Genomic DNA, 24,522 nt, shown 5'->3' with positions numbered 1-24,522 from the left:
TACATTTTTAGACTCCAGAAGCAACAGGAACAGTCGACCTGGCACGTTTGGTGCAGCCTTTCTTCCTTTCCAACTTTCTTTCTGTCTCTCATTCTTCAAAATAAATCATAGAACATTTTTGTATTTTTATTGTATTAAATATTTGCAAGCAGTGATAGAAGTAGTACCAGAAGATACAACATTATATTGCACACATAGTTGATTTCATGACTGATATGTGTGTGACAGACAGGCAACTATTCTATTCTATTCTATTCTATTCTATTCGCCGTGGCCTGAAGGAAGAGCACAGCCAACATTTGTGGATTTAGCTCCATGATGTCATTTTTTTGAGCTACATGTAAATTAATGTAGTCCATGAACATATTACATACTATACCATTCATTCACATTCACAATTATTTAAGCTGGCAATCCAATAATAAAATGTGGTTGCTGGAAAAAAAAAAAAAAAAATGGACAAATGATGTTTATTTGTCCTTTGGCTTGAATGACTGATTGAGTGACATCACATAATACAGGCTAATGTGTTTTCCCAGCGATAGATGAAACATAACAAAACACAAACAACAATGCTTTATACACACTATCCTCAGCTGACAGCAGCAGCTAACAGTTGGTCTCATTTTCTTGCTGGAAAGGTTGACCATCGTCTCTGTTCAAACGCAGGAATGACCCGCCATCAGTTTCCAGAAGGCCCTCTATTTGTCTGTGGAACTGTTGTGAACCTAAAAAAGTCAGGTTCGTTAATGAGAGCTCGTCTTTGTGAACGGGACGACAAGGGAATAATGCTTGTTTATTTTCAGGCCTAAATCTCATGAGCGCCGAGCCTGTTGTCACACTAAAGCAGGTGCGGCCTAGATATGGGTCATATTTCTCTTTTATCAACATCAGCCTCTATCTGGGGCAATAGGCTGTTGTTGTTTTGGCACAATGCAGAGTGTAACTTTCCGCCTGTGTCTGAGTCTTACTTACAAAAGACTTGCTCCAGCTCCGAATGAGGTCGTATGCACACGGGGGGGAATTCTCCAAACATGGCAGCCATCACCTGAAGCAGGCTCACTAGGTCACATTCAGTCTGACACAGAAAAGGAAAAAAGTCAAGGCGACGTAACCTGTGAAGCTTTAAACTACATCCCAATAAATGTCACAGCTATTAAACAAGCCTAGAATTAAACTAAATGATGTGAATCATATTTTAAAAGTGAGTGGGCAAAGTGGTTTCTATTGGTTCAGTGCTTATAGAGGTGGAAAAATAATTAAGCACATATACTCAAGCGTTGTATTAAAGTACAGTTTTGAGGTACTGGCACTCTATTTACTGTTATACTTTTTACTCCAATACATTATCTGTGAGGTGCAGTTCCTAGTTATTTTTCAGGATAGGATTATACATACAAAACATGGCATATGATGCATTGTTAGAGTTTAAATTAGCCACCAACACTATATTGGGGCGCCATACGGAGCCATTCTTCCCAATGACTAGTTTAACATTTGATTCTTCAGCACATTTTAATGCCATTAGTTATACAGAACTTGTAATGCAGGATTTTTAAAAATTTGATGGTGCAACTTTTGCTTAAATAAAGGGTTGGATTTGAGTATTGATCTGTTTATAGTCTGACAGTGTAAGCAAAAAAAAAAAAAAAAAAAAAAAAAATTCACACAGTCCTGTTTGGTGACATTAAACATTTTTCTCACATGGTTCCACTCCTGCAGGTAGGGTAGCAGGACTTCACCGTTCCTATTGATGTGTTTTCCTGCCAGGATCACCATCTCCCGGGTGGGCTTGACATAGCAGATGGGAGCAATTTCAGGGTAGCTTTCCTCGAGCCACAGGCACACCGGGATGTTGTAGGTTTTGTCTAATAATAACAACAAGGAACATTTCTTTTTCCTCACTTGCTTTCTACTGAATTGATTGGCATTTCAACACGTTGCATTCAAGTATTTAATAAACTCATACAATATAAGAAGCCAGGTCATTGTTACCATTATACAGGACAGGAATGGTTCCTGATAGACTCATCAACTTCTTTACAGAGCCGTCATTGAAAACTGTAGAAACAGGCAGCAGTTGTTATGTCATATCCAAGAAATGTTTGTTTATGTGAATGACTGACAGTCCCCTCATGTGCACTTACACAGTAGCAGGCAATGACAAAACAGGAGTGCTGTTGTGCCTCTTACCATATTTATCCATGATAGGCTCAAGGTATTTGTAGTGGGTCAATGCAACATATATTTCATGGGCCACATGTTTCCGTTGAAGATATGTCTTCATAAAAAACAACAAGAACAAACACTGAAAACAGGCTGCATGTGAAACTGTAAGTAATGTACGTTATGTTGCGCCTGTTGATTTTTGATTTAGAGAAAGTCTGCTGACAAATGGTCTTACCTTAGGGAGCATTTTCTTAATTACATCCACGCTTTCATAGGTAGTCATGATTGCAGTTTAATGAAAAAACTAAATCTAGAGAAAATATTACTTTGCTTTGTATGTTTTCTACCACCAGTCTCCAATCTCCTTGTTTCCTGTTTCCTGGGTTTATGGATAACCACTTATCTTTTACCACTCTTATGGGCCAATCACAAGGTTGCATCACAGTTATGCAAATTAAGCCCTAAAATGCAGTAACTAGGCTACAGGGCTTGAACAAACATGACAGGTGGATAATGTTGACCCAATTAATGAAGAAATTTAATTAGTTTTATAATAATATTAATGATTAACTGGTGGCAAACTGTGGTAGAGAAGTTATCCTCCAATTTTGGAGTCAGGATTAAATAAATCAGAGAAGGCAAGCCATTAATTTACTTGCAGATATCAATATCGAAATATATCTCTTGCTTTGATTGTTTTCTGCTTTGTTGACATTTTTTTTTTTTTACTTTTAATTCCTAATTTTAGCTTTTTAATTGGATTTTTGTAAAGCTTTGTAATTGTTATTAAGAGGTAATGTACATTATTTAATTTAATTTATGTATGTATGCACTTTTATTTATTTATTATTTTATTTATTTATTTGATGAAAATGACTTTGAATTGAATGAATTGTTCAAAGATTTCAAAACTCTCTCAAAACTAAACTCACATATTTCCTTCTCACACGCACTGTACATATAAGCACACACACACGCTTCCAGCTTTCTTTTGAACTGAAGTGACATTAAGCAAATCTTACCTACTGTGTACTCTCTGAAATGACTCTAAAGTGCTTTTCAGAAAAAGTTTAAGAATAAGAATGATTGCCCATTCAAAGGTTAAACTTTAGATTTTATGTTTTGTTTTGGTTATAAGAATTCAACCCCCATAGCTTTTTCTTTGAACATGTGATCTAGAGCTATGTGTAATGACTTCTGGAACTAATCTACATGCTTTACATGGGCCACTAGAAAGATCATTTGGCTTAACTGTTTTATTTGTTCAGTGTAGCAGTTGTAGTAAATGTCATTGCATGGGACACACTGCTGTGCCAGAAGCCTTGGTGTGTCTGAGATGAGGTTTATGACTGCCCTTTGAATCTGCACCAGGATTATGTTTGCCCTCATTATATGGCCAGTGGGTTGAAGAGTTGCACATTGAGTTTACAGGTTTGATGTCTATGTCACAAATGCATAAACTGCATAAACATAAGGCAAAGCTGGGTCAGAACAGGACAGTGTTGATGGCAAACAAGTTGTACTTATGTCAGAACATATCCTGCAGCTGTTCTGTGTTGTTACATAGTTAATCATTAAACATTTTTTGGGGAAAAACAATATTTGGCCATGACATGTCAAGCCGTCCCTCGGATTATCCAGTCATTCTGACATATACCAGACCTGCCAGTAGATGGCAGCAGTGCTCAAACTGACAGGAGAAGAACGCATTATCAGAGTTAATACATCTGGGACAAAGAAGTGGGTTCATCTTGACATCTTTATTCCCGTCCTGCTATACATTTGCCACATTGTTGAAGAGTAAATACATCTTAAATATTTAAACAGTTGACATTTTCACAAATTTCTTCCACACGCCTCATTCCACAGTTTGCAAGGGAGAAACAAGCCCTTAAGCCCACTGTATCCTTGTGCAAAACTCCCAATGGTCCACATAGTTTTTGTCATGCTTGCCAGCGATTCAGACATGTAGAATTGTGGTTTGCTGGCTGAGGATCCCTGCTGCAACATGACACTGATATTCTTCTGTAATGGGAATTGAATGCATAGTTTTGTGGAATTTGATATTATCGAGGATGTACTGTATAAAGGTACACACAGGGAAAGGACAAGCATACTTTGGAGACTGTAAATACGTGTTAAGACCTCCATACCCTTATCCATGAAAAAGGTGAGCATATTGGGCGAAAAAAAATAAATGTTAGCTAGAACACAACTAACAGCAGAACCAAAGATCAACCCTGAACATGTCAATTCTTCATCATTTCAATATTGTGTATTTTTTATTTTAACACAGGCAATTTGGAGTAAGTTTTAACAGATTCTCTGAGCAAATCAAACCGTATCTAATAAGTCACTGAGACATTCACAGTTTTATAACCGCCCTCCTAGCCAAGAAATAAACAAGTGATTAAGACAACCTGACCATTATCATCCACACGATAACTACACGATCACATTTCTTTAAGCCATATTATAAGTGAGTAAGTTTTAATTGTACAAAATCAAGTCTAAATTGAAAAATATTGTAGTTTTCCATCTGGGGACAACAGTGACAGAGCATTTCAAAGCATTCAGATATCCTCTGAGATGTCTTTTTGACACTTGCATCTTAATATTGCATCTTAGTGTGTGGGACTCCATCCATCGCTAAGCATGATGGATGATTTCTCCATCATCAGCCATCATGCAGAGGTAGGGGTGTGTGGGAGGGGGGGACTGGGCAAAAGTTTGATTTGCGCAAACAATTTAATTCAATGTTGTCATGGATTAGAGTTGGAGATCAGCGTGTTGGGAGAGGGCAAAACTTCTGAGAAAACTGAGAACATAAGAGTCTCTTACGCAACATACTGTGCTAACTCACTATGCCCATACCAAGGGGTGTAATTTGGAATTTTTTTTTAATAAATAACAGTTTCTTGTAATTGACAGAAATCTCAAAGGAAATGAGTTCAAAGGGGTTGACCTTCATATTACTTTAATGGATATTCACAATTTAGGCCATCTGAATTAACTATGGTCGCCAGGCAGAATGGCTTAGAGTGGGCCTCACGAAAAGCATTTTCATTACATTTTTTGAAAATTTCAGTCACTTTAAAACACAAGCATATTCATTTGGACGTGCATGCCATGAGGAGAAACCCTTCTGCCAGTGTAGTACTTTGGGGGCGCGGCCTGTCTTTCATTGGGTTAATTCAAACATCAAATACTGTACAGTGCAAGTCTAACCTCAACACACGTCTCTACTTCAGTTGCACACATAATCAAACAGAACAATGAAACATACAGAACACCAAACATTTGTCCCAGGTAGACTTCACTGCATACATGAGGTACTAACTAGCAAACAAATAAGGCAAGAAGATAAACACACAGCAGTCCTTTGGAGAGCACAAGCTAGAAACAAAGCGGTGCACCCCCAAAACCCAATTAATTATCAGTCATCCACTACACTTCCAATCAATATGGTTCAGACATGATTAGCACCAAATGGTTTGTTTTTCCTTTTAAGAGCTGAGTCTGAGAATAGTTTGGTGTGTGTTACTGTCTGACAGATCATACTGTAAGGCCGGACTTGTGCCTTACGCTTTGCAGAGATAACTGGTGACACGCCAACTCTTAGGCTCCAGGATCTTGAGATGAAACCTACCTGGACCCCGATTCCTGAGCCTTATCAACAGTGCAGAATGAAATGCCTTTAATAACTCAACTTAGTGTAAAGAACGGGTGTACACCTAATAAAATGAGAAAAATCAACTAGTTGTTGATTTGGTCTCAACCCACAGTCTGTCATGGCCGCTGCATAATTGTAGCTATAATGGTGTTTGCCCCTGACGCCTAATGTAACTACCTACCAGCCTTGGCAAGATGAAGGCAAGTAAAATGCACTTTACCTTCCTAAACCAAAGAATTACAAAAAGTAAGTAGACATGAGATGGTTTATACTCAGTCCTTTTGCCTAAGTCAGACAGTTAGACAATCCTATTGCACCAGCACCTACACAAGCCATTGCTACTATTATTCCACAAAGACAACCCTTAGCGCACAAACATCCGGGGCTATGAGTGAGAAAGCAGCTGCATTCTGGAAAAATTAGTCCGTCTAACTTTGATTTCTCCATGAAACACAGAACACCGTCCATCCCCGGACGAATTCCAACTAAAGTCAGACAGGTCATGAAAAATGTCAACCAGGTGTCACCCTAAATAAAACAGCTCTCAGTGATCACTTTCAAATCCTCCAATCACAAAAAAGCTCCATATCAAAACAAAATAAAACAAGATTTTTAGTTTTATTATTATTATTTTTTTTTTTTTACAGCTAGGCTAACTGTTAAACAACAACGACTAACGACGACAACAAATTATAGTAATTCCCATGTGGCATCTCATGTCAGACTCCAACCCCTGTATCCAGTATAATGAGATTACTACACAGCCATTCGAGGGAAGCAAAAGGCAGGGTAGGATGGGATGGGGCATTTATTCAAGGGTTGTTGGGTAACTAATGTCCATTCCAGTCCAGTCCAGGAAGTCCTTCCAGGGGGGGGGGGCAGGCGTAGGGGGAGGAATTAGGCTTTCAAGGTAGGAGGGGGTTGGTGACACCCCCTTTAAGACCAGTGTTGAGACTGAAAACAATAAGTTAGCAGGAACTTGTGGAGCTGCCCAGCGAGACCACACTGGAGTTGACAAAGAGTCATTAGTGGTGTTGCTCACAGGCAAACATGGACCAAAAGAGGGACCGGATCAGGACGAGTACAGCCAGCCACTTAGGCAACGGTCCAAGTCCTCCTTTCCATAAAGGTCTATGGTACAGTCAGCTCTGTTGGTTTCCTTGCGAGCTTTTGCTTCGATCATCCTCTCTCTCTCTTTTTTTTTTTAAAGTTTATATTTCATCATTCAGTTGTTTCAATCTTCAAGTCCATGCTGCTGCTATGCACTGTAGGACCTCTCCTCACCCTGCAACAGTGAGCTGCGGGGGGAGACGGGGGAAACACAAGAGAGGAAGAGATGTTAGAGGAGATGTGCCATTTTATTAGCTGAATTGAAACATTCTGAATTATTAATTGCAGGACTGTATGGTTTTGAATTGTTCCTTTTAGACCGAGCCATCACATACACAAATACACATACAGGTTTCTGCAAAACAGGCCTAATGTGATGTTCATCTGTGAAACATGGAAGTTAAATGTGCTGAGAAAATATCTGACCTGCATCACGATACCACACAGCGACAGCTCATACAGTCCTGACCACTCTCATCAGGAGGGTTAAGTTTCCTCAGCTTGTGCTGTCTGATCTCCCTCACCAGTGTGTAGAAGGCATCTTCCACTCCCTGCACACACACACACACACACAGAAACGACAGAGAAAAATGTGTGCATTCACAAAGGTCAGCGTTAAGTACAGTGCACCGCACATCATTTTAAATGACAGCAAAGCCCCTTAGCATATTCATCATTCAAGGGATGAACAATATTACCATGGCAACCACAATCATTTCAGACACTGTTAATCAAGTAGTCACAATGATCTAAAAAGTTAACGCTACAGTCTTTGCCATCTCTTGAATTTAGATAACCAACATGTTGCTGTTATCGAGTGTGTGAGTGTGCATGTAACTGTATCATGTGTGACAGCGAGTCACAGCAGGAGCAATGCAGTGACTTGTCCTTGTGAGGCCTTTCAAATAGCTCTGTTCCCAAGCCAAGGTAACCTGGCTATGAGTCATTGCCTGCAGCATAATAAAATGTTCCCAGCTCTGCAAAATACATCACACCGAGGGGCATTCATCGCTTTTCACAGGCGCTATACATTCATCACATTTATGAAAACGTGAAATTACTGGCCATAACCGATAAAATAACTGACTCAGATGCTATATGTCGCAGAAAAACAGAAACAACACACCCTGGAAGTTTTGAGACTTTATGAAAGAGATGAACAACTATGATAAGAAATCGCATTTGGCACTGCAATTTTGTCAGGTGATTCAAAATCATTTAAAATGCCAGAAAAAGAGGAATTCCTAATGATGAAATGTGTCTGGAGGAGAGAGGAAAAAGAGAAAGGAAAGGTTTTGAGACAGTGGGTGTTTGTGTATGTGGGTGTGTCCTCGTTGTTCAGTACCTGTCGTGTCTTGGCAGAGGTCTCAATGTAAGGGATCCCGTAGGAGCGAGCCAGTTCCTGGGCTTGCCGTGTGTCCACAGTGCGAGCTGGGAGGTCACATTTGTTCCCCACAAGCACCATGGGGACATCATCTGAGTCCTTAACACGTTTGATCTGTTCTCTGTGAGGTGACAGGAGAACAAAAAGTGGGTTTAACAGTGAAATCATGTACTCTGCATAGGATCTGATCACCTCTATAGTTTATGTTTTTATCCCCTGCGCCTCATAAACAACACCAGCTCAACCACTGGAGAGACAACCACCCAGGGAGCTCTAGGACCCTGAGGAAGAGCCGGGGCCCACCGGCGCTGGGCTGTGCTGCACTGCTGAAGGAGGGAGGCAGAGAGGAAGGGAGGGGGATGGACAGCAGGCAGGCAGCATACAGCATTACCTCATCACTACAGCAGCCAGCGCCAAACGCCAGCCGGCCAGGAGGACTGACTGAGAGGAATGGGTCAGATCAATCTATCAGCTCCTGCCTCCCCTCATCTCCCTCAGCCAGAGTGCAGCAGGTTGCATTACAACCAGTGCAGTCAGTCTAGCCTGATACATCTGCAGTCAGCAGCGCTAATACGGTTTACGGCCACACTCGATGTGTTGTCTTCGTGTCACAGGAGGCACGCCAGCTTGATTAGACCGTGCCTTATAATGCTGGTGAGGCAGGAATTTCATGTCTAATGCAGGTTGTAAAAGTACCTGCGAAAACAGACAGCAGATATAATCTTATCAGCCCGCGGCATTCTGTGGACGGTATTATAGTGCTGGTGGGTTCAAATGAGGAGAAAAATCAAAACGCTGTGCCTGTGCAGAGCTGAGGCCCAACTGTAGGCAGGTAGTGCGTTGTGCCAACGTGCCAGTGTGTGCCAACATTAGAGGAGCAGTCGGTTCCACAAAGAAGCCGTGCCTTCTCTGCCTGTCAAACAGATAACAGATCTTTAAATAACTTGGCAACTTGAGGCAGACCGTCTCCTGTTGGAGCAGCTAGCCTATGATCCATACGTGCTTTCATAAGCAGCACAATGGTCCAACCTTTCAGAGTGATGTCAGCAGTTGTGTTAAAGCTGGCACAAACACGGTTGGGCTGGAGTGGCAGCAAGCCAAATGAATGCACTTGCAATAAACTCAGAGCCCCCTGAAAGATGCACGATACAGGGAGAAGCAAAGTTAACACGCGGGCCTCTCTGCTTGTCGTGTGCAAGACTGGCAGGTGGATATCAAATGTAGCGAGAAACTCAAAATTAGAGAAAGAGAGAATATTGTTATCTTCCAGCTGAAACTCTCCCCTGCCTCTTCCTCCCTCCCTTTCTCCTTCCCTGTCCTTGGGAGTACTACCTCTCCCCTCTCCTCTAATTGAGTCAGGATCGATTTCATTGGCAGCATGCTGTAATCCTCCAGTCGGGGGCTAAGCTTTCTTTAGCCGTGTTAAACGCTACAACATGACATCAGCCTACTACTGCAGAGAGCTGGCACACACACCCCTTTCCACCCAGACCCCATGGGAGCCCCTGAAACACACCAACACAATGAATATACAAATACGCATGTACAGCAGCTTACACAGTACTGACAAATGGTTTTGCGTCCATACTTCAATGCCCCTGCTCGCTCTCTCTCTCTCTCTCTCTCTCTCTCTCTCTCTTTCGCTCACACACCTGTACTGGTGAATGTCCTCAAAAGACTTGGTGTTATTGATGGCGAAGACACAGAGGAAGCCCTCCCCTGTTCTCATATACTGGTCCCTCATGGCGCTGTACTCCTCTTGACCTGCAGTGTCCAAGATGTCCAGCAGGCACGTCTCCCCGTCAATCACGACCTGTTTCCTGTACGAGTCCTGCAAAAAGGTTGAGGGACTTTTAAAAGTTAGAGCATAGCGGAGATGTTGCAAAAATATCAACGGTTCAACAAGAGAGACGGGCACTTGTGCCGGGCAATACGGCCAAAATCAAATATCAGGACATCTTTGACCGACTGCCTCAATATTGGTATTGTCACAATATTGTAGGGATGACACTTGGTCCTTTCACAAGATATGAACAAACAAGGGATTTGTGCTAAAAAAAAAAAAAAAAAAAAATCAGTAGTGTGGATATGATGACCACAAAGGTAGAGTCAAATAATACAACAGCTAGAACAGTCGAATAAGTTCGGGAAATTGTATCACTTTACTGTAATGCAGCCTTTAAAACCAGGAAAAGACAAAACTTATGCCATATCATGATTTTACAATATGCGAAATCCCAGATCATATCGAGTATGATATTACGATATCGACCTAGCTCCTGGACCTAGCAGGCAATCCACCCCCTTTGCAATTTTTCTTTAGTGAAAAACAGGGAAAGCTGAGATGGAGACACAGGGGACACGTTCCCGGTGGGATCTGACTCCAGGTCAGCAGAGGCAGCAGCTGTGGGTGGGGCTTCACCACTACACCATCGCTGGGGATGTGACAGCTTTCTTACAGATATCCTCGGCCTTGTGCACCCAGTGCTGCGCTTGACAATTATGCTAATATACACACACAGATGTGCGGCTGAGCGCGTATTAGCCGATTGTCCGCCATAAATTCCCTGCCCAATTCCAGGTCAGATCCAATAGTGAGCGATCAGAGGAGCAGGGTATCAGAGCCAATGTTTAGCCCTCCAACACACAGCCACACAAACATGGAGTGCCGTCCCTTTGTTTGTTAGAGCATAGGGGCCAGGAATGCAAATACACAAAAAGGACATTGTCCGGCCAGAGGCAGGCGTGGTGAGAAAGAGAGAGGGGAGAAAGAGAGAAAGAGAGAGAGACAGAGAGAGAGAGAGACAGAGCAAGAGAGAGAGGGAAGAGAGGAGAAAACAGACAGGCATTCTCTCTCTGGCTCTCCTCCTCCTCTTCACAGCGTCTCAGTGTCTTGTTTTCACGAGTAAATGTTTCGCCTCAAAACAAAATTAGTAACTTCTTTCCAAACCTGACCTTTTGGAGAACTGCCAGAGCATCCGCTTGTAAATTAAATAACTCGGTTTGGACGGAGCAGTAGTCTCTGCAGGACCAAGACAATTTCATTGAGCGGTGATGGGGGCGGGGGGGACATCAGACACGATCCTGACACAGCGGTCAGCCGCAGACGTGGACATTTGTGCCACAAACACAGATGTTTACACCATAATCAGCTTTGCACAACAATTCAAGGGACATTTATGAGGACATTAACAATGTTGTGTGGTTTCCAAGCCCCAAAACTGAGGCTTATCTATATCGAGACATGAGGCTAGATTGTCTAGGATTTTGGACATCATGATATTATGGTATGGCAGAGGTGTTGTGGTTTCAACTGCTGCATTATAGTAAAAGGAAGCAACTTTAGACTGTTCTAGCTCTTTTATGATTCAGCTCTACACTAAAAAAAATATCCATTCTGATAAGCCATTAGGTTTACACTGAGTCTTAAAAATCTGTTTGTTTTTTTCTTAAATTAAGCTTAAAAAAAAAAAATCTGACAATAAAATGAAATAATCCCACTTGTTTCCAATACAGTTTTCACTGTTTTAGGATTTTTCTGGGAGCAAGTATAACTCTTGGGGCCAGGCAGTAAATGGCAAATCAGCATGCTGTTATCAAAAAAAAAAACCAAAAAAAAACATTTGATTTCTTGAAAATTCTTGAAAAAGTTCATTAGCATTGGAAACAAATGGTGGATTTTTTTTTATACCTTGTTTGAAGAAAAACTATATTTTGCCATCATATCCACATTATTAATGATTATTTGACAAACATCTCTTGTGTATTAATATCCTCCTGCAATGTTATCACAATAATCAATAAAGAGAGAGATCTGATGACACCATGATGACTGAATAGGTCCATGTCACCCAGCCCTACCAAAAACAGAAGCTACCCCAGTGGAATGACCTGTAGAATGTGCAGGAGAGAGTCATACCTCGATGGTGGGGTCATATTCATCCACAAAGTGGTTCTGGATCAGCTGGATGGTGAGTGCGCTCTTGCCCACACCTCCAGCTCCCACCACCACCAGCTTATACTCCGTCATCTTCACCGCTGCTGCTGCTGCTGCTGCTCACCACACACCACCGCTGCTGAGAGGAAAAGGGAGCAGAGAAAAGGGCAGGTTAGCACGCTGTGAAAAAAAAAAAAAAATCTCTCTGACATATGCATTGGCAAGCTTGAACAGAGCCACAACAGAGCTCTGACAAGGGCTCAGCTATTCTTTGCGACTGGACTGCCTAAATGTCTTTTTCCTCACATGGCTTACACTGTATGGGGGGGGGGGGGTCTGTTCACAACCACTGTTACAGACAACACAAACCATCTCTACCCAGCGGTGAAAAGCACTGGTGATGTGTGCGTGCGCGCGCCCGTACATGTGTGTATGTGTGTGTGTGTGTGTAGTGGGGGCTGAGGTTGAGACCCTCAGAGGGGAATGTGAAAAATGCGCTGAAGGTACTCAATGTTCCAATCCTCTCTCGCTCAATGTGAGCAGCAAGAGTGTGTATGAGAGGGAGGAGAGCGCAGAGAGGGAGGGAAAGGAGAAAAAAGAGAGAGAGGGAGAGAGAGAGAGAGAGAGAGAGGGGCATGACACTGGCAGACTGATCCTCATCACTCAGGCTTCACATTACTGATGCCTACCTCTGTGTGCTTACAGAGAACGAGGCGAGCAGCGCATCTGAGAGACTGGAGGAAATAACAATACGCCAGTCACTGTTTACCAAATTTATAAGCAATGCCGAGAACACAGCAAACAATGATTTCATGTGACAAAGACGCGTTAAAAACTTTGAAATATCCTTGAAAGGGATCTGCATTCGTTTCCCCGATTTAGAAAGAACCAGATCAATTCAACGATTAATAATAAAGCGAGACGATTCCTATAGATGAACTGTTTCTTGGTGGCTTGTGTAGTGTCCTTCCATGAGGATCAGTCCAGGGGAAAACAGAATAAGAGGCCTAAAAGAGGACTTTATGACTCCAGGTGTGTCTCCAGTTGCCCCCAATGGACCCACTGAACCCGGTTAATAGGTCTAGTCAATATTACAGGGCTGCCATGGCCATAAATCAAAGGTGCATTATTAAAGAAACACATCGGTCTCTTGACAAAACAGCACTTAGATCCATTTCACATACGCCCAAGCTTACACACTTACACTTAAGAGGTAAACAATAACTTTACTTGAATTTCTGGACCTACTGGGTAAGATCTCGAAGGAAAGCATTTGTAAAACAACATGATAACAGCTAAAATTCAAACTGCATTCCCAAAGGGGAAGTCCATCTCCAAACCTGTGCTCAATGAGGCTATCAAATGCATATTCTGTGATTTAGGCTAGGCTTCACCTTTTTGGTTTACCTTTGTATGTTTATTTGGAATTTATAGCTGTGCTGGGAGGGAAAAGCAACAATTTATGTAAGGCAGCCTTTAAAATCCTTTTAGCCGTGAGGTGCTTTGCTGAATCTACACACAATAACTCAGCTAGAGCGTGCTGTAAACTCACACCTTAGTAACTAACGGACTGATACAGCGACAGATAGCAGAGTGCAGGGATGAGGCAGAGAGACGGGCGGAGATCGGCAGCGTAGCAGAATGACAGTGCAAGTAATCCAGATTTTAGCACAGTGATTCGGTTACCGTGGAACACACACGCACGCTGGTGTGTCAAGCATGCTCAATGGATGTGGGAGATCTGGAATAAAGTGAGCTTGTTTTGACTGCGCTGTCACAGTGTCAAATATCGAGTCAGCTGGAAGCATGCATGCATATGTGCCTAGACACAAGCAAACGCACACACACACACACACACACACACACACACACACACAGCTGCTGACATCACCACCACCACTCTGCTGGCCAGTGAAATTCCAGGGGAGGTGAGTCAACGGGCAGAGAAAGAAGTCATATGGGTGTTGTCGGTAAAGACAGTGGCAGCTGTGGTGAAGATGCGTTTGTGTGACTCATTGTACGGCTAATTCATCACACAGTTGCTAAATCTACACCCTGATATTGACCTGACGACGGCACGCTGGTGCACCATAAGACACAAAAGCATATAATGAGTCAGGAGGTCGGAAGAGCTGAATCTATCGTGGCGGTTTTTGAGAGATCAAATCAAAGGCAAGTGTCAACAACCCCAGAGATAACCGCAAGAAGATTCTGCTGACGGCCCATGGCAACTGCAGGACCCTCCCTTGGATACGGCCTCCGTTTGACATCACACTGAAGACAATGAGTCGTCAGCTGATGTTATCACAGTGATGTCACCGCTACCGACCGAGCTCAGGGGAAAATCACTGGGGATTCCTGTACCTTCCCATGAGCCAGTTGGGGAAGGTAGAGGGAGGAAGTTGTACGTTCACTTTCACTTTCTCTTTTACAGAAGTGCTCAAGAAGTCAAGTCTTAAGCTATGCATGTTTCCTGCTTCAAAAAATATAAATCAAAGTGTCTACTCTGAGACCCAAAGCAATATTACTTTTGTTCTGTATTTTGCATGGCAGCACAATATGGTTAAAAAAAAAAAATCATATTATGATTATTTTGACATATATTGCGATTGCAATAATATTTGCAATTTAGTGGGAGCGATCTTTCCCACATTATAATTTTCATTTTAACTGGAAAAAAAAATAAAAAATAAATAAATAAATAAAATGAAGATGTGATTTTTGCTGGGGTCTGCACCAGAAACATCAGGTTTTATTTATTTATTTATTTGTTTATTATTATTTTTTACATGTCTGGAGACTATAATTTGTAGGCCAGGGCATCTCTGTGGCTCAACAATTTAACCTTTAACTTTAACCTTCATCCCAAAAAAAAAAAAAAAAAAAAAAAAAAAAAAAAAAAAAAAATCACATTTAACCTTTATCAAAAAATTGCAGCTGCTGCAATTTGGATCCATACTGTGATTGCAATGGGATTTCGATTAATTGTACAGCTTTTATTTAGTGTATTTTGCAGTTTTATTTGTGAAATGTGCTCTAGAAATGAACTGAAAAACAGAACTGGATATACAGCAAAGCCGCTCACACTGGGGCTCGAGTGATATTCAAATCCTTTGACTATGAGAGGTCAGCAAGCTAAGCCATCTCCATTTTCACCATAAAATTGGACCACGTAGCCAATATGCAGTTATGACATCAGTGACAGGAGAGTATTATCCTCGCGTGGCCCTGTTATCTGTATCTGTATCTGCTCCACCCTGACACCCTGGGTACACAGACTTTGCAATCATTTCCTAACAGACTTAACATTTCCTCCTCATGTAAACCATGTGTTATCCTGGGCTAAGAGTCCGCAAGAGTCATTCTAACCAAGGATTACACCTAAGAATGTCACAAAAATCGATAATTAGGTACCAAGCACTGTTGTGATTTGATAACTTAAACTGCTTGAAATTGGGCTGAGTGAAACGGTCTTCCACTGGAAAATAGTTCCCAGGGAAACATTTGCTTTGCATGGCGAATTATCAGTTCCATGGGTTATGAAGGATGGCCATATCATTAGCCAAAGGATTTCCATTCTAAGTTGTGACATCTTTAGTACCCCCACATGATTTGCAAAATGGTGTTGCAATATAAAATGCAATGGGTAAATTGTAGTAAACAGGTCAAATATTCAAAATCAATGGTATGATCCTGTAAAGTTGCAGTCCTGTGTATAAGACTATGGATCGAAATGTGAGCACGTGATCTTATCACTTATTGTTACAGCTGGACATTTCATACAGTTATTCTACGCTGAAATTCATATTTCGTTGCAGTGCTTTCTGTTCTACTTGAAGGCTATAGCCAATGTTGCATGTGTAACTCTGTGTTCTGTTTATTCTAATATAACCTGGATACTGAAACAAATAATGTTAACTTGTTATGGCTTGCACAAAGTTTTTAAATATATAATTGTGTGTTGAATGGGATTTCTGTTTTGCTATGGTACTGAAATTGGCATTGATAGTATCATGGGATTTTACTGGAACTGGAATCAACTACCAAAATTTTGGAACCATGAGCATCAGTCACTAACTATTTACTTACGACACCAGGTAATTTCACTGATAAACGCACCCTCAAGGAGGAACTAATCAGTGAAATCTCCTGCAGTTGCGTTTGACTGGACCGATAACCTGCAGCCTCTCTGCACTTCTCGGCACATGGTTTGACACCTCCTCTCTGCAGGGACTGTTTCTCAAGCCTGGCGGCTCAGACCTAGCTTTTGCTTTCAGATCTGTAAAGAGCAATGGTGCGTAGGGTGGAACCATGGCACACAGAGTGGAACAAAGTCACACGGGGTTAAACATCTCAACACGCTCGTCGACAGCGTCTCATTGCGCTCCCTGTGTTCCTTCTGAGGAGGGTTAAACGTTGAGATAACTAACCTGTAACACCTGCTGCAGGGTGTTATCAGCCTGTCATGGTTTTATGTGCGGCAGAATTCATGTATGCCGTTTTACCTTCTGCAGGGCACAAACTGTCATCACTCACATAAAGACCAAATAGAGAGAGGAGAATGAGAGCAGCTCCATGTAGTCCTGCTACTCCAACTCCTCTCACACTGAACAGCGGTTAACATCAACGCTTTGGCTGGCCTGAGTGGAACACTTAGGCTGTAACACATGCACACCCACTCTCTCTTGTGCTTTCTCTCTCTTTCCCTCTCTCACACGCACACACACACACACACACACACACACACACACACACAGATGAAGTGTTCCTTTACTTGTGGAGAGGAGTAACAGGTGACATCAACATGGCCTCTGGACAGTTTGATGAGAGCACAATGCCTGAGCGTCCAGAGAAAACTCCCCATACAAGGCTAACGCTAAGGCGGGAGTCAAAAGCAACGGACACACTCCAAGAAACTCCTATATTTGTCCCTGGGTGAGGTGTTGTATTAATAGAATCTGCATGCGCCTCTGTCAGAGCCTCTGTTTGTGTTGTGTGTGTCTGAGGTGTGTGTGTATGTGTGTGACTGTGCAGACTCGCTGATGTGCAGAAGGTTGGATGTTAATGATTGATGGAAAAGCCAACTTGTTGCTCACTTGCTGACAGAAGGAACACTCCACTTACACACACACATGCACACACACACACACACATGATGCTGCAACACATCCAGTGAGCCATCCCATCGCCTTAATGGAACAGGTAGCTCTCCACACCATCACCAATATCAACAGTAGCCTCCTTGTAAAAACACTCCGACTGCTATAATTCTCCAGCACAACAGGAAGGGAATTACCCTGACCCCTCAATCTTGTGGCCAAACATTTAACTTCCTTTTTCCTCACTGTAAATAAATCAACCTGGTACATGGTGCAGCTCGCCCTGGCTGGAGTACAGAGACCATGCGGGAGCCACAGAGCTTGCCTCACTCCCCATAGTCTCCTCTGGCTGAATAAACAGTAGCTGTGCGCAGAGGAGAGACTTTCTGCAGGGTAGACACAGATGCTGGCACAGGCAGAGACCTTCACTGGCTGGTGAGACACTGTAGGCTACATGCTACAGACAGGGCAAGGATTCATACTGGAGCTCTTTTGGTCGAGGCGCCACTACTTCATTTTGGCAGCCACGACATGAAAAACAAATATTAAAAACTAAAATAACGGGGGAGATTTTATTTGATCCATTCCACTGAAAGAGGCAACTATGGGTGTGCCACTGATTTAGATGAGATCAGTGATGAGATCAGGCTGCATTTTATTCCCAGTCCAAACTGGCAGGCTGCAAAGGTGTGGAGGAAGAGGACAGGTATGCCGGTGAGATTTTACGCTTGACAGATATCACTCCTCCGCCTCTCACCATCCTCTTCTGTGGCCTTCTACTCTGCTTTGGTTTATTAAAATCTGACTTTATCCTGGCGTGAATGTTTAGAGAATATGCTTTGGTAGTTTACAAGTTAGCGCTAATTTACTCCAATTCACTCCAGGCTCAGGAGGTGGAGCGGTGGTCTGGTAATGTGGAAGGTTTCTGGTTTGATCCCCAGCTCCTCCAGAGAGTGTGTCCAAGTGTCCTTGAGCAAGACACTGAACCCCTAACTGCTCCTGATGGGCAGCTTGGCACCTTGCAGGGTAGCCTCTGTCATCAGTGTGTTAATGTGTAGTGCGAATGGGCAAAGTGTTTGGAGTGGTCAGCAGACAAGAAATGCATTCATGTTCCAAAAAAATGGGAAAAACTCTAAAATTTGTTACTGTATTGTAAGCACTTCAAATTTACACATAATAACAAATACGTTCCGCTTTCAAAACCATGCATTATGCCGAGAAGTGTTTTACGCTCTAAAACATTGCAAATTAATACCAAATGTGTTCTGTGTTCAAAGCTCAAAGTAGTTTTTGAGTCCACATGCTGACAACTCTTTGGTGGTGCAACTGGGGCTACCTGCTTAGTTTAGATGTATACCAGGCGGAGCAGAAAGGACTCCCTCTGTTTCTACTTAATGTGTAAATAACATGTTTTCTTGTTTCACGGTGCAATCATAGAAACTAAATTGAGTCCATTCCAGATCAAATCAGTAACAATTTCATATGGGTGTAACTTTCAGCCCATCAGTGACCGATATACAGGGGTTCTGCCCTCCGAGCTGTCAGTCACATCTGCTCACAACAACGCTGAAGAGAGCTGCTGAGCAGAATCTGAACGTGCCTGAAGAACAGATCCCTTCATGTATGCAAATTTTAATCGATTTACGGAAATGTAAGCTAAAGTACGTGCTGGCAAATATGATGAAATTACCCATGTGTAGCACCTTTCAAGTTTCACAGAGCAGTTTTTTTTTTACTTTTTTTTTTTTTTTTAAACACAAAAGGGAGTGAACTGCTTTGACTAGAGCTTAACTGTTGACTAGAGGTCAAAATAGGGCCGGTGTGATCCTTCAACCTCACCTTTAGTAATCTGACCTTGACTGCCCCATTCAGCCTGAATTAACCTGAGTCATCATCTATCAGTCCACCATAATAATATCCACTGCTGTATCAGACCTCTCCAGCCTCACTGCATGCATATTCACTCACTCACACACACACACACACACACACACACACACACACACACACACACACAGCCTACAAAGACATCAATCACACACAAACATCAGCCTAATCTGTCAACGTAGTGAAACGTGGTAAATGGGGTAAAGTGCAGAACTGCATAGAGAGCAATGAATAAAAAACTTAAGAATGACAGGTGCACTCTGACACACACACCTCTCCAGATTTTGACACGTTTAATTACTGTGCGCCTCTTAAACAACCACATCTGAATGTGCGCACCTGCCAAACGCCTGAAATTTACAGCCTAACACCCAAATTCAAAACACCCTAGGCCTGCTACTTGCAGACGCATGGAGGAAAACAGACAGTCGTGCCATCTCCTCTCAAAGTAGGCCATGGCAGCAGCTGATTAATAATCCACACATACATATGGAGATGAATAACAAAATTAATCTTTGATAGAGTTGCTGTCATTTCTGCAGAGCCACTTGTTGTCAGTGCATTGAGCTGAGCCGTGCAGATAGAATGGAGAGATGAGGGGGGAAAAAATCACATGGGATCCTTATCTGCTGTGTAGGCCTATCTTTGACTGTCTTTTTATGTATTTCATCAACACACAAGGAAAGAAGACAGCAACTCATTCTCCAAATCTCCCTGGTTGTCCTGTACCTAAGGCGGCGCCATACACACCAGCCATACCCTCTTCTGCTCCGTCCTGTCATATTGTACAGTAATTAGTGTCAGAGCACCGTGAGCCTCAACAAGAGTCCTAATTAGTCCCATAAGTACAACATGTGTCCCCATTTGCACATGAAGACACACTCAAGAATACACACTGCTCCACAAAGATACAAAACAACAAAATGTGGCCTATTTTATCGTTTTCTCAAAATATAGCTGCATGTTGGGCTAATCTGAGAGACACAAAAATCCTGTAGCCAACCTTATTAGAGATTCCCATAGCAGGATAACAAGTCAGTTCATCAAAAGAGAATACGAGGCATCCCGATATCACTGCTCACATATATGACTGAGGGACAGGCTACAGCTGCGGTGTCTGCAAGCTCTTGACCCGCTCCATTCCCAGGTCCACAAAATCTCTGCATGGCTGCTCCCTTTCGCTCAAGGAGCACTATACGTCTGTGTTTAGGGTTATTTATAGCTTGCCACCTCCAGCCTGGGAAATTAACAGTTCGTTTTGAAACCCTAGAGCCCTGCCTGGACCGAGAGGATAATCTTACATGACAGCTTACTGAGGGTGCGAGCACAGAGCAGTGAGAGGGGTGATGGGAGAAGGGTGGCTCGGGGTGAGGGAGGGAAGAGGGCTACTCTTTCTTTCCAAACGCCAAGGGCACACAAACCGCAGGAGGGAAGGATCAACCAGGAGGAAATAAAATTTAAAATAATAATAATAATAATAAATAAATAAATAAACATTAAGGACCCGTAACTCCCTTCTTATCGAAGCCAATATTTTGTCTGCTAATCCAGCTGTGTTATCTTCAAAACACTTGATGGCTACGGTCGAGACAACTTGCTTAATTTTATCCCTGTCTCTGTGATTTCATAGAGGCTCTCTTAAGCTGGAAAACAATCCCATTGCTTCAAAAGAACACACACTTTGTAAGTAGGGCACAAGAGCGGCCATCTCTCTCCACATGCATTCTGCTCTCCATTAAAGTGCTTAATTGGTTAAAGGATCCATACTGGCAGAGCCACAAGCCCACTGCAGGCATAATAGATTTTTAATGGAGCAATGATGGTAAGGAGAACCTCTCCAGGGATGTATCATGGTCGAATACTGACAGTCCAAGACCCATCTTGGAGCCTCTATAGCCGACCACCCCCTTCCACTGCTCTCCAATGACATCATCGTCCTAAGTGGCATTTAAACATCAGTGTTGACAGGCAGCTGAGGAATCACTATTCTATCCTCTGAGCACAACACATGAAACGGAGGGCTTAACACAACCCAGAGTCATGGAGTCTATCAATTCACTCATTCATCAATCCAGTTAGAGAAACTGGATGGGGATGGTGGCTGTAATCCTTTAGATTCACAGGGCTCTCCATATAATTATCCATGGGATTCCTCCTTTAGAGAGGGATGGCATAAAAAGCATCAAGACTGGGTTGTACGACAGTTTTACTCAGAGAGAAAAATCCATTAACAAACACTTCATCGTCAAGTTTTCTCCCTCATCAACCAGTCGATATAGGGTTTCAGCATGAATTAATGTGTATCTGTGCGTGTATTTATGTGCATGCATGCTTAAAGCAGCAGCTCTTGAAGGCGCTGGAGCCCGAGTGACCTTTTCCCTACTGGGTCATCCTTTCAGCTTTTCGGGCAGGGTGAGATGGTGGAGGCAGCAGCGGAGATGAAAAGGCCAGCTGACCTCCACACAAAGGACTGCCAGCTGGGGGGTGGGAGGGGGGGGCATGAGGCTCATCAGACACCAGAGATCTCTAAATTCATCAGTGGTCTTCTTGAAATCTGAGAATTACGTGAATAATCTGCTTTATTCCCTCTGAGTGTGTGTGTCTGTGTCTGTGTGTCTACATACCATATAAAAGCACTCTGCACAGAAAGCATTTTGTGAGATGGATGCACAAAGCTGTCAGTGAGCCTGTGGAAGATCTCGCCAAGTTTCAGTCAGCTCTCCAAATACACAAAAACACTCCAACCTCTTGCTTTATCAGCATTCACTTAACAACACACCGCATGGTACAGAGGAGCAACTTGCAAAGCAGATGAACAAAGACCATGTCTAGTCAGCACTACAACAGCACTTCACATCTGGAGGACCATCCCTAAAATCTGCGTACCAACATGCCTGACAGCTTCTCCCAAGCCCTGATTCAGCCACAGACACACACTGGCCTGCACACATTACAGATGAAATCACCACGAACTGAGGCATATGAACAGTTTCTCTTTTGCAAAATGTGATGTTGATATCCAGAGCAGGCTGTCTCATACCAGGCATGCTGCTGAGCAGAGCCCAGTCTACAGCTGTTCAGAGAAAGGGACAAGAGATTACCATCACACCTCTATCTTGGCTGGCACAAGTCCTGGTGGCAGCCAGCTGCTTCAATTCTGGACTTGGACATCGAACCCTACACACATTGATTTCACTTGACTGTAAATGGACCTCTTGACTTAAATCCATAGCTCTGTTGACATATGATGATCACTGAAGGACCCAAATCACATATTGTTCAGTCCTAGAATAGATGCTTTGGTCAGCAGCAGGGATGCAGAGGTGAATAAAGAGGGAGGTAGTCAACCCAGTGTGTCATTAGGCAAACAGTCACCAATACAGACTGTACAAAATTTAATTACATGTTCAGAAAAGCAATTTCTACTTTGTATCCTCAAGAGACCTCATCCTCATGCCATTGTGATGCTGTTTAATGTGCTATTTACTCTGGATTCTGTCATTTATGTCAGCCCGAGGAGGATAAACTCAATTCATAAATATTAATAGATAACAACATGCCTCAACAGTGTGGTAAGCTTTAGCCTCCTTTGCAGTCCTGACTGGTTTTGGGCATAGTTTCCCCTTTTTCAACTTAATGAACAAGTTTAACGAGCAGCTCCTAGAATAAAATTTATTCCAAGTCAGCCTTCCAAACGCCTTGTAATGGAATGTAACTTCCGCAGTGCTACATTCAGTTTTCACTCAGTGTGACGGGGCGTCACCCTAGTCTGTGCGGCCACTATCGTCAATAGCCCTCTGGTCTAGTTTGTCTCTACAATGTTAACACTAGAAGCCACATAAGATAACACTCTCACGACCTGGGAATTTAAATACACTCGGTTTCTTCTTCGAAATAAGCAGGGATGGGTAAAATATCCACAGCAGTCCCTCCTTGGCCAAGTTTTGAACATCCGAACTCATGGGGGATTGTTTATCCTATCGGGCTGAAATGTAAAGCATGATGATGAACTGAGCCGTGCGTAAAATCCCCCAAAATTTGCAAACCCTTTCCCAACACTAATAGCAAGACAGACAGATAGAGAAAGATTGCCGGGTGTGAATTACAATGTACGCTGTTAACTGTAGTCCGCAATCTTCATTGATCTCCAAAATGCAGAAGGCGTTTTAAAGCGGACCTATCATTTGGACAATAAAAGCAAAACAGTCCCTGTTTTAAGTGGAGAACGACAAATTTCGCACACACTGGAATGTGCACTGCATACTTACAACAAGCAGAGATCTAATTAGCGGCAAGAGCGACGTGTTCGTCTACCGGGAAAAGAAGAAAAAAAAAAAATCAACTCAATGGCTTCTCAGCCTCAGCCTGATGAGATCAGTTTTTCTCGGTCCGCTTCTTGCCGTCGTCAAATATCCGCACCTTATTCTCCCCACAGAAACTGTTTGGTTTTCAGTAAAAATGCAGCAAGGCATTCATTCGGTCTGGGTAAATGGGCCCGCGTTGAACAATGTGCTTCCAGAGTGAGAGAGAGAGAGAGAGCGAGAGAAAGAGCGAGAGAGAGAGAGAGAGAGAGAGAGAGAGAGAGAGAGAGAGAGAGAGAGAGAGAGAGAGAGAGAGAGAGAGAGAGAGGATGAGGAGTGTTGAGCCCACGCCCAGCTCTATCAAACATAGAACCGCCCCGGTTACCATGCATGTTACTGCTGAGTTTAATTGCTGTCGGAAATATGGAAATCATAGCGTGTGCGCGCACGAGCGACCCAGCATGAGGAAAATGCAACCTTTAAGAAACAGAAATCAATGAAGCCGTGTCAGCACGATTAAATGTTTAGTTATCGTCACTATTTTTCATTCCATTATAGGCCTGCAATAAATTCATTTTGCTGTGTGTTCTTTATTTACTATTTAGTTAAAAATATTAGGCTTAACATAGTCTAGTTATGATAGATTGGGATTATGAATACAGCCACGGGTGTTACATATTTGTCATTCTGCCATTAAGGCAAAAAGTAGCTCTGTGCGGCTCCAAGTGCCACTTGGCTTTATTACAAGTTCAGCTTTCCTGTGATTTTGACGTTTCAGCGTTTCAGTGAGCACATACACCTGGGAAGCGGGAGCTAACGGAGAGCACTTGAACGCAGCATCTGACAACCGGGGGCGTGTCAAGACTATTTCAAATAATATTTTAAATAACAGTAGAGTGACGGCCTATTAGTAACTCAGGATAACTGTTGGTTAAATATACCAGTTAGTGGGTTAGTATCTC

General features: G+C 42.7%; 1 protein-coding gene across 2 annotated transcripts; it reads right to left on the bottom strand.

Moving 5' to 3' along the window:
• Positions 1-3,910: 3,910 nt before the first annotated feature.
• On the bottom strand, positions 3,911-23,793 carry LOC115360678 (GTPase HRas). Of its 2 annotated transcripts, none has more exons than XM_030053742.1 (6): positions 23,528-23,793; positions 12,256-12,412; positions 9,989-10,167; positions 8,298-8,457; positions 7,379-7,503; positions 3,911-7,140 (listed from the first exon to the last, which is right to left on the bottom strand). In XM_030053742.1, exons 2-5 carry the CDS (start codon positions 12,364-12,366, stop codon positions 7,384-7,386), a joined length of 570 nt encoding a protein of 189 aa, XP_029909602.1. In that variant the 5' UTR covers positions 12,367-12,412; positions 23,528-23,793; the 3' UTR covers positions 3,911-7,140; positions 7,379-7,383. The 2 variants fall into 2 exon arrangements, with proteins under 2 accessions (XP_029909602.1, XP_029909603.1); XM_030053743.1 differs by having other exon boundaries at positions 12,256-12,409.
• Between the last annotated feature and the right edge of the window lie 729 nt (positions 23,794-24,522).

This window comes from Myripristis murdjan, chromosome 6 (assembly GCF_902150065.1).
Source record: "Myripristis murdjan chromosome 6, fMyrMur1.1, whole genome shotgun sequence".
NCBI classification, from domain to species: domain Eukaryota; kingdom Metazoa; phylum Chordata; class Actinopteri; order Holocentriformes; family Holocentridae; genus Myripristis; species Myripristis murdjan.
The sequence above is the reverse complement of the archived record's forward strand: the minus strand, read 5'-3'. Positions and strand labels throughout refer to the sequence as shown.

Bases quoted from the DNA above. Each gene is read 5' to 3' on its own strand.
- LOC115360678 (XM_030053742.1), bottom strand. From the start codon at position 12,366: ATGACGGAGTATAAGCTGGTGGTGGTGGGAGCTGGAGGTGTGGGCAAG. The intron at 10,168-12,255 runs GTATGACTCTCT...ACCTTTTTGCAG, and splicing joins AATATGACCCCACCATCGAG to GACTCGTACAGGAAACAGGT. The intron at 7,504-8,297 runs GTACTGAACAAC...GTGTGTGTGCAG, and splicing joins CCTCTGCCAAGACACGACAG to GGAGTGGAAGATGCCTTCTA.